General features: G+C 35.0%; 1 protein-coding gene across 13 annotated transcripts in view; it reads left to right on the forward strand.

The window, feature by feature from the left end:
- Positions 1-18,247, forward strand: part of KTN1 (kinectin 1) — a 524,036-nt gene that overhangs the window by 28,557 nt on the left and 477,232 nt on the right. For all 13 annotated transcript variants that reach the window (XR_012478212.1, XM_074235885.1, XM_074235873.1 and 10 more), the window contains exons 3-7: positions 4,782-4,916; positions 5,147-5,317; positions 6,059-6,189; positions 12,613-12,729; positions 14,625-14,765. Coding sequence is in view for 12 of the 13 variants with exons in the window: in XM_074235885.1 (XP_074091986.1) it covers positions 4,782-4,916; positions 5,147-5,317; positions 6,059-6,189; positions 12,613-12,729; positions 14,625-14,765 (695 nt within the window). In the remaining variant the exon portion in view is untranslated. The remainder of the gene's footprint in view (positions 1-4,781; positions 4,917-5,146; positions 5,318-6,058; positions 6,190-12,612; positions 12,730-14,624; positions 14,766-18,247) is intronic.

An 18,247-nucleotide genomic window follows, 5' to 3' on the forward strand; every position in this document is an offset into this window, starting at 1 on the left:
TAGTCCATGGATACTACTAGAAATCTAATGTTATTGGTTTTCCTGAAGCTACCAAGGATATAGACTAAATGGTACTACTCTATCCAAGGAGTATCAGTATTATTTTAGACAACCATGTTCATGCTTAATGGGATGCTTCAATTTTATTTTTCATACTATTTGGCTATCTTGAGGTAACATTTATATAAGCAATATTTTGGCAAGCTTGTCATCTTTTTCTCATCTGAATATTTAACACTTTGAAATGATTGAAATATTGGGTTAGACCAAAAATTTGCAAATAGTCTTGAAAATGGAGAGAATTTGGAATAACAGTGATATTTTGAGAATTAAATTCTTTCAAAATATTCTGTTGAATTAAAAAAAATTTATTTCTACTAACATTAAAAAACCCAATTCATTTTGAGCAGAATATTCTAGGAAGTGTTAAGGGATGTAGTCTCACAGAAATTCTGTTTGGAGATGCTATATTACTTAGTGATCCTGCCCAGTGTCTGCTTCAGTTATCTTTGATAAATTTTAATAACCATATTATTATTTAGGTATTTAGTTTTTTCAAGTAGCTTAAAATCTGAAAAAAAACTTCATTGCTTTAAAACTTATGGCATAAAATAGAAAGTTAGGACATGTCATCTATTAAAAAAAATCCTTCATCCAAGTAGCAAAAATATTGGAAGACTAGAACTGGTGTGCTGTAGCTCATGCTGTGCTGCTGCTCTTTCCAACCCTGGTCCCGTGGAGTAGACCTTTCCCGTAGATCCATCAAGTTGTTTGCACTGGAAAATTATTTCACTCAGTCTTTCTGTGGGTTCTGCTGCTCTAGAGTTTGGTTAGAGTCATAATTTTATGACATTTGGTGGTTTTCTGGGGAAGAGTTCCCTGAGAATTCCTGTCTTTACCCTGCCTTCTTGACTCTCTCCACCCCCCCCCCCCCTTCACTCTCATTGAACATTGCTCTCTCTCTCTCCAGTACTCTGAAATCTAGCCAAACTTAACTTCTTTCTTTTTCTCTCAGAGGTTCTCTCCTGTCTCTGGTCCTTTGAATTGGTGATCTTCCATTCCTAGGATATATTTATTCAGAGTACCTCTTATGTGGCAGTTAACACTATATTGTGTGCCAGTGATACAAAGAAAGACAAAAGACAGTCTCTGCACTCAGGGTCTAATGGGAGAGATAAAAATGAAAACAACTATCTTCTAAAAAAGATTATTTACAGTTTAAATAAGATTATCAACAGAGAGAATGCATTAGAATTAAAGGAGATCAGGAAGATTTTTGCAGAAAGTGTTACCTTCTTGGAGATTGAGGATTGGAGGTGGGGGGGATTTTACCTGGGATTTGAAGGGAGATGAGGAAAAGGAACAGCCAGTGAATATGCCCTATGTTGAGATATAAATTATTTTGTAAGGAACAGTGAGGAGGCTAGAATTACTAATTTATAGATTACATGGATTGGTGTAAAATATAAAAAAGATTGGAAAAGTAGCAGGGTTATGAAGAACTTTTAAAGATTTTATATTTTAATCCTTGAGGGTAAGGTCCATTGGATTTTGTTGAATAGGTGAGGTGACATCTTTTAGACCTATGCCTTTGGAAGATGATTAAGGCTATTGCAATGGTCCAGGAATGCAGTGATGAGGGTCTGCACTCAGGTTAGTGACAATGTCAGAGGAAGAGGGAATGTATATAGAGAGATTTCAACCTTGTAGAAATGATGGGACTTGGCACTAGTTTGGATTTGGGATGGGAGGGATAGTGATATGTTGAGGATGACAGTAGGTTGTGAGCACTCAGCAGTAACAGGGAAGTTTGGAAGGGGTGATGGTTTTGTTTTTGGAAGTGGAGTAGAGAAGACCAGGAGTTTAATTTTGTCCAATAGGCTGTTGGAGATGCAAGTCTGGTAGTTGAGAGAAAAATTAGAGTTGGATAAGTAGCTTTGAGAATCCTCAGAATAGAGATAATTGTATATATCCATGATAACTGATTAAATCAGCAAGTGAAATAGTACAGAGGGAGAAGAGATGAAGAAGCCTGTGCAACTCCTATTTGCAGGCATGACCTGGATGAAGATATAGCTAAGGAGACTGAGAAGGAATAGTCATGGTAGAAGAAAAACCCAAAATAGAGTATTGTTAAGTAAACCTATAGAAAAAAAAATGTCAATTGGAAGGGTGACTGATACTGTCAAATGCTGCAGAGGAGGAAGACTGAAAAGGCCATTAAGAATTGACTTTTAGGGGTGGCTAGGTGATGCAGTGGATAAAGCACTGGCCCTGGAGTCAGGAGTACCTGGGTTCAAATCCGGTCTCAGACACTTAATAATTACCTAGCTGTGTGTCCTTGGGCAAGCCATTTAACCCCATTTGCCTTGCAAAAATAAAAAAAAATGATTTTTAGGACAGTTAGATGGCACAGTGGATAGTGGTCCACTGGCCCTGGAGTCAGGGGGACCTGAGTTCAAATTCGGCTTCAGACCCTTAATAATTATCTGTGTAACCTTGGGTAACCCCATTGCCTTGAAAAAATCAAAACAAAACAAATCAAAACAAAAAATTGACTTTTAAGATGCCGCTCAGGTTCCATCTTCTGCATGAATCCTTTCCTGATTTCTGCTAAAAACTAATTTCTCCCTTATAAACTACCTTGTTTTTAACCACTTTGTGCCTGTGCTTCTATGTTTAAATAAATATATGTGTGCATATGCACACATGTACATATGGACATGTTTGTGTCTATATATATGAAGTTTATATAGGTCTATATTTAGACAGATCTATAGACATAGATATACATCCACACACTTTATACTGTCTCTATTTTTACATGTCCTTGTTTCCTCCTTTGAAATTGTTTTGTTTTCATAGGTTTCTTAGTACTTAGAGCCTGGCAGACAGGTGAGAGAGTAAAACCAGCAAAATCTGTGTGTAGTGCTACGGTGTAGGGAAGGGGAAAGGAATAGGCATTGAAATACTACCTCCTGTCTACCAGCCATTGTGCTAAACTCTTTACAAATAATTTATTTGATCTTCACAACCCTGTGGGGTAGTTTCCCACATTTTTTTTTTTTTTTTTTAGTTTCCCACATTTTACGGTTGGGGAAACTCAGATTAGAACTTTAAAGGACTTGCTCAGGGTCATATGGTTAGAAAAGTATCTTAAGCTGGATTTGAGTAGATGGATGGAGATGAGGGTTTGTAAAATTATGATGGCAATGGGAATAGACCAAGGGAAGGATTGATGGAAAAAATGTTAAGGTAGAATTGAGAGATTTGATAAAAGAATGAATAAGATGGGTGAAGAAGAAAGAGCAGTGTAAGTAGTGGTGCCACAGATCTTAGTGGAATCAGAAGTAGTAGCAGGTTTAAGGGGGAGAAATCATGAATATAGTATTGAATACATTGAAAGATATCCCATGGTTGATTGCAAGCAGTATTAGAGATAATAGGCATAGATTTGAATGCTATATTAAAGATCGTAGTTGAAACCTTAGGACTGAGTTATATTACCAAGAGATAGACTATCCAGAAAAAAAACAAACAACCAACCCTGTGAAATGTCTACATAAGGGATTTGGAAAGGAAAAAGTAGTTATAGAGGTGTAAAAAAAAATAATCTTTTCTGAAGACAAGGTAAGGAAGAAAGCTCTGTTCATCAGGAGGAAATTTCAACAATATCAGATGGTGCAGAGGTTGGAGAAAGAAAAAAGACTATCAGATTTGGTTAGGAAGTGATTGGAAACTTAAAAGAGCTGTTAGGTGGAGTAGAGAAACTTTAGAAAAAAATCAAGAAACAAAAGGAGAATTGAGGCTATTGAAAAGGAAGGACTTCAGGATGCAGGAGAGAAAGGAGCTGACTATTAGAACAGGGTCCTGAAGGAAGCAAAAATTAATGAATAGGATCAAGATAGAGCAAGAAAGGTAAAAGGAAAAGGAATATGGGTAACTCTTTTCCTAAGACCAGAGGGAAGGGTAAGAAGACATACCTCTGTCAGCTCCTTTATCTCTATTTGAATCTCATAACAGCCATGTGAGGTTGGTGGTATATTATCATCCCATTTTATAGGTGAAGAAATTGAAGATTCTATACATTGTTGATTTGCCCAATGTCATAGGTAATAAATGACAGAGTTAAAAGATTGTATCACAGATCTTACAGCTATAAGTCCAGCATTATTTTTAGTAATAGTTTGGTAATAAAATGTAAAGATATTTTTATTTATTGAGAAAGAAATAAAGATTCGAGATCTTTTTTAAATATCACAAATGATTCTGACCTCATTAGTCTTATTTACTGAGTATAATTCCAGTTTTTGGAATATATTTTTCTTGGTGTCTTGGAATTATTCTTTGACATTTGGATAAATGTCAGATTTTGATAGACTCTCAGTTCTTAAAAATACAAATGTAAGATAATTCACATTTATGCAGGACTTAAAGATTTACAAATCACTTTCTTCATAATTCTTAGATTGGAAATACAAATAGTATTATTGCAAATCTCTGTATAAGTGGAAATGAATTCTCTGACTGATTTCCCCTTAGTCTATATGACTGGTAAGTATCAGAGCCAAAACTTGAATCTAGGTCTGATTCAAGGATCATTAATTTTTATAGTCTACCTGCAGGTATTATTGAGAAGTACTATGCTCCTTAAAGGGATATGAACACAGATGATATGAAATATTGAAAAAAATCTAGTATATAGAATTAATTTTGGACTGACTGTAGCTTACTTAAATCTTTATTGTTTTATGTTATACATTAATGACCATCTTTTTTAGATGACCAGGATAAAAAAATTGAGGTGGTTTTGTTACCTACCAAAAAGCAAGAATCATTACCCCTCCACCAGGAGAGTAAAGAGAGTGGATCTGGAAAAAAGAAAAATTCATCAAAGAAACAAAAAACTGATAATGGTAAAATATTGTTTTTTAAAGCTTTTAGTTTTGAGTAACCTTGTACTGATAATGTGAATTTATTGATATAGACATGAAATATTAAGAAAAGATATAAACTACCTTGTACAAACAGTATCACCTAGAAATGTAAAATTTTAATATATATCATGTATTTTCCTTAAATTGCATTCTTTACTTCAACTTTTAATTTACACTAAAAAGCATTGATTTGTTAAATTTACATACAGCTGTGGTGGATGAACCTCATAGTCACTCAAGTTCTTATACTTCTTTGATGGATAATTCTGACCCAAATTCTGCAGCTGATAAAAAAGAAGTGATTGATTTGGTTAAAAGTGATCAAGCAGAAGGGATCCAAAAAACAGGAACTAAAAAACTGAAAAATGAAACTGATAAAGGTAATTAAAAATTAACAGATTAATTTTAGTCTCCTTAAAACTTTTCTGCTATACTGTTACATAATACATTAGACATAGAATCAAAGCTAACAATGATGTCATAGATTCTTGTGTCATATTAGGGCTGGAAAAAGGAGTCTTGGGAGTTACCAATCCAAACTGATTTTGTAGATGAGGAGCTGAGAAAAAGAGACTTTAGTGACTTGTTCAAGTTTTTGGTTTTGTTTTGGTCATCCATAAAGACTTATTTGAAAAATAAATTTAAGAATTATTATATTAATAGGTTGTGTAAATCCCAAGCATGCCTGAGCCTAGGGTTTGAGCAAACCATTTGGGAGATGAATGGGGAAGGGACTCTTTATTGGGGAAGGTTTAATGGTTTCAGTGGATGATAGGAGATCCAACAGCAGAAAGATAAGGTGTCAAGCAGATGTTGACATCTATGGGCATTTAAGTGTAGAATGTCTATAAAGGTTTTTCTTTCTGAAATTATTTGCATTTACTGTCTTTGATTTTTGTCATAAAAGATAGCATTTACTACTTAATCCTTAAATAATTTTATGTAGTCTCATCCAGATTTGAGAAATTTATTTCCTATAGTACGTTAAAGTTACTATTTAAGTAGCAGTTTATAATGGATCCCCAAATTCATTGCTACTTTATTTTTCCCATTTGAGTTTGGTCTTTTTGAATTATGCCATATAGCTGCTTATTTGTCAAAACTACCTTTCTTCATTTTAGAAAATGCAGAAGTGAAATTTAAGGATTTCCTTCTTTCCCTGAAGACTATGATATTCTCTGAAACTGAGGCTCTTTGTATTGTAGACCTGTTAAAGGAGAAGTCTGGTGCTGTACAAGATGCTTTAAAGAAGGTAAGCTTATGTTTGGGGTATATATTCCTGGAAGGGGTTTCCCCTACAATTTTCACATGTGAGCAAGCCAGTTAAGTCTGTTTTTACTTTTACTAACCCAAAGACTACTTCTTAAACTATACATTTTTTTCTCCTATTAATCAGGGTTATATTATTTAAAGATTAATTTTGATGTAGAACATATATTATTGTTCTTGAGTCTTGAGTTCTTCGGTCATGTCGACTTTTCCTGATCCCATTTGAGGTTTTCTTGGTGAAGTTAGTGGAGTAGTTTGCCATTTTCTTCTCCAGCTCATTTTATAGATGAGGATGCTGAGACAAGTAGAGAATTAAGTGACTTACCCAGGGTCACACAGTGAGTAAGTGTTTTAAGTAGTTGAAGATTTGAATTAAGAAAGATGAGTCTTCCTGATTCCATGCCTGGCACTTTATCTGTTGTATCATCTAGCTTTCCAGAATATAGTTAAGAGCAAAAGAAAAATTTCAATACTTCTAGATATGTAGAATTGTCCATTTGTGACTAATAATAGACATTTCAAAGTATATTCATTTAAGCAGTTATTGCCAGAAAAATAAGTCCAAATTGCAAAAATCTAACATTTTAGGGCTCTTTTTATTTTTATTGGAACCTTCTAATCCAATACCTTGTATAAATAGAGTAAAGCATTTATCATGTTCTTACCATGAGCCCGTCGGCACTTAGTGCTAAGAACTAAGAATGCAAATACCAGAAAGCAATATGATTTCCTATTCTACATTCTGATAGAAGTCAAAACATGAAGCAGAGCTAAATAGGAGGTGATTGTATATGCTCTTAGTGCCTTGGTTTTGTTTTGTTGGCTGGGAAATAATGTGTAGAGGTCTGGCTGTAAAGGAATTTGTTTGGACTTCTGTAAGCATGTTTGTTTTATACTACACTTGATTTCTCTATTTGGAATATTGTTATCTTTATCAGCAATTGAATTTTTGACATGGACAAGAGAATATTTGTTTGAAGAAAAGCTCCTTGGACTATATTTTGCTGCAATGACTCAAATTCATTAGTAATCAATAGTATATTACATTCTCAATATCTCTTATCACCCGTATGATTCTCAAGATGCAATTTGTTGTAGAAAGTAATGCAAATATCCTTGGATATTGCCTTCTTTTGTTTCATTCTTATTTTGACTGCATATACTATGCTCAAATGTTTTTATAGAAATTAGAAAGTAGATATTACTAATTTTGAAATTAGTAATCTTATCAGTTGCCTTCTTTGTCAGGGAAGAGGAAAGGGTAGCAAGCATAGAATTAGTGAACTTTTTTTTTTAGAATAGTCTCCTCTTAACTGTGAATTACACATATCTTTTAAACTCTCCTCTGCATGGATTTGCTTTATATATACTGTATTTGGTCAGGTATAGCTACTGTTTCTAATTTTATCTTTTTAAATGTCATGTCATTCTTTTTTTTCCCTTTTATATCAAGGCAATGGTTGCCCAAGGCCACGTGGCTAGGTAATTATTAAGTGTCTGAGGCTGGATTTGAACTCAGGTCCTCCGGACTCCTGGGCAGGTGCTCTATCCACTGCACCACTTACCTGCCCCCATGTCATGTAATTCTTAAACCTGACCAATTCATTGACCAACCACAACTCTAGGGGACTGATCATAAAACATAAAACACTTCCTGAAATTGATGATAAATCAGAGGTGTAATTTTCAGAATTGACCAATATATAGTTTTGTTTTATTTTATTATGCTTATTAGCTGTGAGGGAGGTTTTTTTGACATGTGGTTTTTTTTTAGAACAGGAAGTCTAAGTGATAGTAATGCCAAGAAAAAGAAGAAAAGAACCATTGAAATACTTTAAAATAAATCCATGCACAGAGTAAAACTGAATAAAATTCAGAGGGAGAGAAATCAAGCAGCAGCTTTGAAATTGTTGAATTTTTTTTATTTATTTGGAAAAAATAGGCTATGTATATAAAACATGTCCAGTTTTCTTTTAATATCTTGTATTTGTATATGGAATGCTTGAGTTTGTCAGTAACAAGAAATAAATGATAATAAACATAAATCTTAATCATTACCACTTTTTTCATTGAAGTTTTACAAGATTAATTCCTTGTGATGTCCCCATAGGTTAGGTATTGAATATATTTTTGTGCCCATTTTGCAGATTAGGGAATTTGGATTCAAACATGAATTGAATTTGACACGACTAGTGAGAATTAGAGCCAGGAATTGTACCCAGGTCTAAGGATTCCAAGTATAGTATTCTCTTGTCCACATCACAATGTTATATTCAGATATTAGAAAGGGAATCTATGGAGTCTAACTATGGTGGTTCCTTTGCAGTAGATCATAGGAAAGTAGACAAAATGAGAACTCATCTAATTCCACACTTATTTTACAGATGAGGAAGCCGAGGCCTAGGTAGACTAAATTATTTGCCCAAAAAATAAACATCAGAAACAAGATTTGAACTCAGATCCTCTGTCATCAAAGCCAGTGCTCTTTTCATTGTACCATGTTAGCTGAAACAAGCTCACTGTAGAAATGCTGGCACATTTGTTCCATTGGGAAGTGAAATTGTTCTTGTTTTCTCTATAAAGTTTCTTGGGGCAATTTGGCTTACCTGCAACCCATTCTAAACTCAGCATCCTTTCTCTCCCTTTTCCATTACTTATCATTGTTCAGTGAAATATTGTTGCTTTCATAATCTCATCATCTTCTGTAATATTTTGCCAATGTTGTACAGGTTGTAGCAGTATTGTACAGGTATATAGTGGGAAATGTAGGAAATATCTAAAAAGACCAATTAAAATATATTTTAAAAAACTATAAGTAAAGTATTGGTAACATCAATCAGTAAACATTTATCAATAACATTTAATTTAGTATTAAACATAGCCAACTATGTGCTAGGCCTTGCAGAATCACAAAGAGGCAAAAAAGACAATCATGCCTTCAAGGAACTTACAATCTACTTGAGGAGGCAACATGTAAATAAACTTTTATACACACACACACACACACACACACACACACACACACACACGATAAATAGGAAGTAACAAAGAAGAAAGGAACAGAATTAAGAGAGATTGGGAAAGGCTTGGTAAAGAAGGTAGGAGTTTAGTTGTAAAGGAAGCCCGGGAACCCAGGAGAGAGAGATAAGGAGAGAGAGAACATTGCAGACTTGGAAGATAGTCAAAGAAAATGTTCAGAATGGAGACATGGAAGGTCTTATTTGTAGACCAGCAGAGACTGTAAGACTAAGTATTAAGGAGTAAGGTATAAGAAAACTAGAAAAGTAGGAGGGGACTAGGTTATAAAGGGCTTTAATGCTGACCAGAGAATTTTTGTATTTTCTTCTGGAGGAAGAACTAGTAGAGTTTATTGAGTAGGGAGCAACATGCTGTGTCCTGCATTTTATCAGATCACTTGAGTGGTGTTATAGGGAGGCTGAATTGGAGTGAGTGGAGACTTGAGGCAGACTGACGTCTCAAGAAGCTATTACACTAATCCAGATATGAGGCGATGAAGGCCTTCACTAGTGATCTCAGTGTCAGAGAAGAGCAGGAGGCATATTTGAAAGATGTTGCACAGGTGATATCAACAGGTCTTGGCAGTAGCTTGGGGGTGGGGGGATGATGAAAGACAATAAAGAGTCAAGGATGACTCTTAGGTTTTGAATCTGAGGAAATGGGAGGCTGTTGTTGCCCTCTAGAGTGATAGGGAAGACTGAGAGAAAGGTTTTTCCTGGAGAGATAATGAATTCTCTTTTGAACATAGTGAGTTTAAGATATCTACTGAATTTGCAGTTTAGGATGTCTGAGAGGCAGTTGGACATATTAGATTGGAGATTAGTTGAGAGATTGTGGCAGGATACATAGATTTGAGAATCATTTTAGAAATAGTAATTAAACCCATGAGACAACTAAATAATTCTCTTTTTTTTTATTAAAGATACTGAGTTTTACAATTTTCCCCCCAATCTTACTTCCCTCCCCCACCCCCCACCCCCCACCCCCCACGGAAAGCAATCTGTCAGTCTTTACTTTGTTTCCATGTTGTACATTGATCCAAATTGAGTGTGATGAGAGAGAAATCATATCCTTAAAGAAGAGACAAGAAGTCTTGTTATAAGAGTTAACAAGATCAGACAATAAGATAGCTGCTCTTTTTTCTAAATTAGAGAGAATAATCCTTGAATTTTGTTCAAATTTCACAGCTCTTTATCTGGATACAGATGGCACTCTCCTTTGCAGAAAGCCCAAAATTGTTCCTGATTTGTTGCACTGATGGAATGAGCAAGTCCATCAGGGTTGATCATCACTGCCATGTTGCTGTTAGGGTGTAAAGTGTTTTTCTGGTTCTGGTCATCTCACTCAGCATCAGTTCATGCAAATCCCTCCAGGCTTCCCTGAAATCCCGTCCCTCCTGGTTTCTAATAGAACAATAGTGTTCCATGATGTACATATACCAGTTTGTTAAGCCATTCCCCAATTGAAGGACATTTACTTGATTTCTAATTCTTTGCCACCACAAACAGGGCTGCTATAAATATTTTTGTAAAACTGTTATTTTTACCCTTTTTCATCATCTCTTCAGGGTATAGACCCAGCAGTGGTATCGCTGGGTCAAAGGGTATGCTCATTTTTGTTACCCTTTGGGCGTAGTTCCAAATTTCTCTCCAGAAAGGTTGGATGAGTTCACAGCTCCACCAACAGTGTAATAGTGTCCCAGATTTCCCACAACCCTCCCAACAATGATCATTATCCTTTCTGGTCATATTGATCAGTCTCTGAGAGGTGTGAGGTGGTACCTCAGAGAAGCTTTAATTTGCATTTCTCTAATAAGTAATGATTTAGAGCAATTTTTCATATGGCTATGGATTGCTTTGATCTCCTCATCTGTAAATTGCCTTTGCATATCCTTTGACCATTTGTCAATTGGGGAATGGCTTTTTGTTTTAAAAATATGACTCAGTTCTCTGTATATTTTAGAAATGAGTCCTTTGTCAGAATCATTAGTTGTAAAGATTGTTTCTCAATTTACTACATTTCTTTTGATCTTGGTTACAGTGGTTTTATCTGTGCAAAAGCCTTTTAATTTAATGTAATTGAAATCATCTAGTTGGTTTTTGGTGATGTTCTCCAAGTCTTCCTTAGTCATAAACTGTTCCTCTTTCCATAGATCTGACAGGTAAACTAGTCCTTGATCTTCTAATTTGCTTATAGTATTTTTTTTATGTCTAAGTCCTGTAACCATTTGGATCTTATCTTGGTAAAGGGTGTTAGGTGTTGGTCTAATCTAAGTTTCTTCCATACTAACTTCCAATTATCCCAGCAGTTTTTATCAAAGAGGGAGTTTTTATCTCAATAGCTGGACTCTTTGGGTTGTTCATAAATAATTCTCTTAAAACCTCAATTTGTCAAATGGAAAACTCTTGCAAAAATAGAATTGACCAATTGGAAAAGGAATTGCAAAAAGTAAATGAAGAGTACTGGGCCTGGAGGCAGGAAACTCATCTTCCTGAGTTAAAAATCTGGCCTCAGACACTTAGCTGTGTGATTCTGGTCAAGTCATTTAACCCTGTGAGTCTCTTTTTCCTCATCTATAATTTGAGTTGGAGAAGGAAATGGTTAACCACTCTATTATCTGCCAAGAAAACCCCAAAAGGTTTAAATAAGAGACATATGACAGAAATGAGTGACAAACAATGAAATCTGTGGGAGCTGCTGAGATCCCCAAGTGAAGTAATCTAGAGGGAAAAAAGAAGAGAGCCCAGGGCAGAACCCTGAGGAACACCTACAGTTAGAAGGTGCCATCTGCATGAGTATCCAGCAGAGGAGGCAGAAGGAGCAGTCAGGTAGGAAAAGAATTGGGAGAGAGTAGTGATTTGAAAACCTAGAGAGATGAGAACATTTACTATTAGAAATGAAATATGTTATGTTATTCCATTTTGGTTACTGTTGTCATACAGTAGTAAGTTCAATTTCCCTCTGATTTGCTATTCAGTCTTTGATTTAATGGGGACTTCTGTTGGTGCTAGTTGATTTGGTTTTTTTAAAGCTGTTAATAAGGGCCCTGGTTTTTACTTGTAAACTCCCTTCTTTCAACAATGAAGAAGTAGACATCTATTTTTGTTTAAACAATTTTTAAAGTTTTTTTGGTGTGTGAATCATTGGTTATAGAATGTGTCCTAGTTTGATTATCCTTTGGGATTAGATGACATCCGGTTGACTATGAAGATTAATTTCTGAACTATATATTCGATTATCAACCTCTGAAATGACAATAAGAGACCTTTCACTATTGCTGGTTTTAGGTGTAACTGTAGGAATTCTTTTAAGAAATCATGATCCACTTCTTTCATTCTAATATGTTTGTTGGAATTCTTTAAGAAATCATGATCTTCTTTTATTCTAGTCTAATAAAGCTGAAGTAGCAGCAGTTTTACACCAACTTCAAGAGAAAGAGAAGTTACTTGCTGCTGTGAAAGAAGATGCTGTTATTGCAAAGGATCAGTGCAAGCAGTTAGCTCAGGTACAGTAATTCTACTCTGAGTACCCCAGTAACTTCAAGAGAGCCAGACTAGGAACCTTCTCTAAGAATTAGGCAGCAGTTTAAAGTTTTATTTTGTTTATTGAGGCATTTGAAAAATAAAGAACATTTTCTTTTTTAAATTTATTAAATCTTTGTACTTAATGATATTGTTAATATATACTGAATTCATGAAATTGTTAGTATATTTTGGGTTTTAGTTGTGTTTCATAATGTTCCTCTGACTTGAGTTTTTTAATTTAATTTTTTAATATAAATAAAATTAATTTCTATTACATTGGAATGTGGACATATCATTGGTATTTATTAATGGAATTTGGTGTGTAATTTGTTGTTATGGAGTAACAAAACTCCCAATTTGTTCAAATCATTTCTGAGAGAAATGTCAGCACATTGTTAGTTTTTATTCTTTAATTGTAGCTTCCAAAATCAGTTAGGAAACAACAGGAAAAAAATTTGTAGGAGTTTGTTTGACAAATATTTTGTTAGTGTAATAGAAGGTCAATTTATATATTTAATTATTTTTATTGATGTGTTTTACTTTTACTTTACCTTCGGTTTTTTGCATATTCTCTTCCCTGTTCTTTAGAGCTATTCTTTGTGAAAAAGAATATAAAAGGGGGTGGGGAGGCAGTTTAGCAAAATAGACAAAATAGAAGTCATCTAATTCCACACTTCTTTTATGGATGAGGAGGCTGAGGTCTAGGTAGGCTAAATGATTTGCCCCAAATGATAAGCATAAGCAACACACCAACCAAATCTGACATTTTATTCCTGTAGTCTTCCACTTCTGCTCCCCCCCCCAAAGTCCTTACTTTAAGGACTTAAATCTTTATTTTTTCTTTGGGGGTCAGTATTGGTCATTCTGATAATGATGTTCAATTTACATGAAACAAAATTAAAAAACTTTAGTTTAAAACATGTTGAACATAAAAGTGATCTCTTTTAAAATGAAACTGAATTGGTTATGCCTTGTGGAAAGAATTTTAGAGAAATGTCTAATTTTTCCATTCCTTTTGAGATTTAATGTAGGATGAATGAAGCAGTAAATAACTAAACTCATTGTCAGTAAACTATCTGGTGCAGTAACTTGAGTCAAGAGTAGGAAAAAATTGGTTTAATTATTAAAAGTTTCATTTTGACTAGTTAAGAAAGGATCCTACTATCACATATCTTTCTGAAGGATAATTTTTGTGGAAAGACTGTAGAGTTCATTGAAGAGTCTGAGTAAATTGAACTAGTATCCTTAGGTATTCATATTTTACTTAAATTTATATGCATATAAAAAGTTTTAGTGCCTTTTGAACCAAATGCTAGTAGTCCATGTGTAATTTTAATATTTAGAAAATACACTTGAGAAAAATATTGGGTGAAATATAAAAATGGTAAAGGGAAAAGAGTACTTATTTCATTGGTATAGAAAGCTACAGATGAGCAAATTCCTTCTATTTAGACAACTGCCCAAAAGTTCAATGCTTTTTTAAGGTCACAGAAGCCCTGATGGATCAGGGGCAGGACATGAACCTGTTTGGGAGGCCATTTCTCTATCTCTTATCTCTTATTCTAGAAAGAGGAAAGATAATTAATTGTTAGGATTTTAAACCACCTTATTAGCCAATCCAGGAAGGACTGACCCATCTTATGGCCTATAGAATGTAATTGAAAAAATGAATTGGTAAAAATTACATGCAGAATAGCTTATAATAACAGATAACGTACATAGTTAAAAAGCCATTGTGTTGATTGTAGGTTTGCTGTTGGTATTTACCATTTCAGATTTTGTTTGTTTTGCTTAAATTTACTATTTTAAAAATATGATTCTTTTTTGCTTTTAATTGAAAAAAAAACCCTTCCATTTTCTTGATTCACAATTTTAGGAGATGATGACAGAGAAGGACAGAAGTAACATGGTTATAACAAGGATGAAAGAACGAATTGGTACTTTAGAAAAGGAACTTAATGTTTTACAGAACAAAATACATGTTGGGTATCAAGAGGCTCAGCAGATGCAGATGAAGGTATATTTACATTGCTTGGAAATCAAATGGGACTAAACGGAAAGTCCTGTTGGAATATCTAATATTTATTGTTCCATGTGGAAAGGGATTCAAGACATATGTATTATATATCTATATCTATCTATCTATCTATCTAATCTTAAGACTTCATAATAGCCCTCTGAGGTACTGTTTTTATTATTAATCTATTTTCAGTTTTGAAGAAACCGAGGCAGAAATTTAGTGACTTTCTCAAAGTCAAACAGCTAGTTAGTGTCTAAATTTGGATCTGAATTTTGATCTTGAATCTAGGCTCATTTCTCTATCCATTTTACCACTAGCTACTTCCTGTTTTTTTGTTGTTCCTTCTGTTACTTTTCTACTGGTATATTGGAAAATTTTAATTTGAAATTTTGGAGATTATTTTAATTTCATGTTTCTTCTCATAATGTTAATGTTTATTTACTTTTAAGAGTAGAGTGAATCTTCGCCCTTCACTTTTTTCCCTCCACCACCTCCTCTTTCCCCAATGCCACTGCCTATTTTTTTGCTTGAAAAAATTATTTTCCTCAATTTTATTTTCAGTTTCAGATTCTCTATCTACCACCTTCCAATCCATTAGGAAGACAAAAAATGAAAAATCTATTATAGATATGAAACCGTGTAGAACAAACTTTCGCATTAACGGTGTTCTGAGGAGAAAAAAAGACAAAAAATGTTTCGTTCTGTATTGAGTCCATCTTTAACCCATTTTTTTTTTATCTTAAGAGTAAATTTTTTCCAGTTATGTAAAGATAGTTTCCAATGTTTATTTTTTTTCTTAGGTTTTTTGCAAGGCAATAGGGTGAAGTGGCTTGCCCGAGGCCACACAGCTAGGTAATTATTAAGTGTTTGAGATCAGATTTGAACTCAGGTACTCCTGACTCCAGGGCCGGTGTTTTATCTACTGCGCCACCTAGCTGTCCCCAACATTTTTTTTTTTTAAATTTTGAGTTACAAATTTTATGCCCTCCTTAACCTTTCCTCTCCCCTCTCCAAGTTAGTAAGCAGTCTGATATAGGTTATCATGTACAATCATGACCCACAGCTTCATTTATTTATACACTTATTTATTTATTTTTCTGATATGTAGAGCTAATTTTCAACATTTTTTCCCTCCAAACCATTCTTTTATGTGTCCAATATCTTTTTTTAAAGTATATTAGGTATATTTTTCTAGCATTTTATTTATTTATTTTTGTGCAAATGATGTTTTTTTATATACATTACTAAAATATTTTTGTTTAAGAGTAAACATAATACCCCCTCCTCTCCCCAAAATATAGACCCTCATGAGCAATAAAGGAAAGAGAAAAAAAATAATAATAGAAAAATGTGCTTCAGTCTGTGTTCCAACACTACCAGCTCTGTTGTGGGTGGATCACATTCTTTAGAATAAGTCCATCACAGAAGCTACTTCCATATTTTTCCACTGTTGCCATTGCTGATCACAACTCCCTCCATTAGTACTTCCCCACTACCATATACTATATTTTCTCTCTCCTTTCATTCTGCCCCTTTTCTTAAATGTGCTGTAGGGTAGTTGAGTGGCACAGCAGACTGATCATTGGCCCTGGGACCAAGAGGCCCCGAGCCCAAATACCACCCCTAAGGCCCAGGAATTACCTGGCCCTGTGGTCCCAGACAGGCCATCCAATCCCACCCCCTTGCAAGAAGTAAAACAGAAAATGTGTTATATCTGACCACTCTCCCCCATGTTCTGCCCTCTCCTCCATCACTCACATTCTCCCCTTCCCTGTCCCCCTTCTCTCCTTACTCTAGATGTCTATACCCCATTGAGTGTATATGCTGTTTCCTCTCTGAGCCAACTCTGATGAGAGTGAAGGTTCCCTTATTCCCCCTCGGCTTCTCCCCTTCCATAGCATTGCAGTAGCTCATTGCAATAAAAAAAAATCTTCTTATATGAAATATCTTAGCCTATTTCACCTCTCCTTTCTCTTACTCCCATTATATTTCCCTTTTAGCCATTGACTCCATTTTTACAACATATCATATCTTCAAATTCAGCTCTCCCCTGTGCTTCATCTATGAAAGCTCCTTCTACCTGCTCTTTTAAATGAGAAGGTTCATATGAGTATTATTAGTATCATTTTTCTATGCAGGAATACATGTAGTTCATCATCATTAAGTCCCTCATATTTTGCCCTTCTCCTCCACTCTTTATGCTTCACCTGAGTCCTGTATTTGAAGATCAAACTTTCTGTTCAGCTCAGGCCATTTTAACAGGAAAAGTTGAAATTCCCCTGGTTCACTGAAAGTCCGTCTTTTTCCCTTGGAAGAGGATGTTCAGTTTTGATTCTCAGTTGCATTCCGAACTCTTTTGCCTTCCAGAATATTATATTCCAAGACCTACGAACCCTTAATGTAGTTGTTGCTAAGTCCTGGGTGATCCTGACTGCTGCTCCTTGATATTTGAATTGTGGCTTCTGGCTGCTTATAATATTTTCTCTTTGACTTGGGAGTTCTGGAACTTGGCTATAATATTCCTGGGGGTTGGTTGTTTTGAATTTCTTTCCAGGGGAGATCAGTGGATTCTTGCAATTTCTATTTTGCCCTCTGCTTATAGGATATCTGGGCAATTTTTCTGTAGGAATTCTTTAAAAATGAGGTCAAGGCTCTTTTCCTGATCATGACTTTTCAGGTATCCCAATAATTTTTAAATTATCTTCCCTGAATCTGTTTTCCAGATCAGTTGTTTTTTCAATGAGATGTTTTGCATTTGCTTCTAATTTTTCTTTCTTTTAGTGTTGAAGTATTGTATCTTGACTTCTCATAAAGTCAGTAGCTTCCTTTAGTTCCATTCTACCTCTGAAGGATTTGTTTTCCTCAAAGAACTTTCTTATCTCTTTTTCCATCTGGTCAGTTCTGCTTTTTAAGGCATTCTTCTCCTCAGTAACTTTTTGAACTGTTTTTACATTTGACTTATACTGGTTTTTAACATGTTATTTTCTTCAACATTTTTTTGGATCTCCTTGACTAAACTGCTGACCTTTTCATGTTCTTCCTGCATCTCTCTCATTTCTTTTCCCAATTTTTCTTCTATCTCCCTTACTTGATTTTTGAAATCTTCTTTGAGCTCTGTCATAGCCTGAGCCCAATTTCCATTTTTCTTTGAATCTTTAGATGCAGGAGCTTTTACTTCATCTTCAGATTGAGTATTTTGATCCTTCTTGGGATCATAGACAATGTATTTCTCAATGGTGTTCCTCTTTTTTCTCTGTTTACTCAGTTCCCCAGCCTGTGCCTGGTTTTGGGATGCCTCCTGAGTTTTAGAGTATTATTGGCACAGCCCCCCCCCCCCCCCCAAGGACCTCAGTGTGTGAGGCTGACTGTTCTCCTGGTCTGTGAATGGCCACAAGTGTACCCCTTTGCCATGGGGCTGGGGGGGGGGCTCCCTGTTCTGTGGCAGGGGAGCTAGAATGTGACCAGGATCTGAATGTGGT

This window comes from Macrotis lagotis, chromosome 4 (assembly GCF_037893015.1).
Source record: "Macrotis lagotis isolate mMagLag1 chromosome 4, bilby.v1.9.chrom.fasta, whole genome shotgun sequence".
Taxonomy (NCBI): domain Eukaryota; kingdom Metazoa; phylum Chordata; class Mammalia; order Peramelemorphia; family Peramelidae; genus Macrotis; species Macrotis lagotis.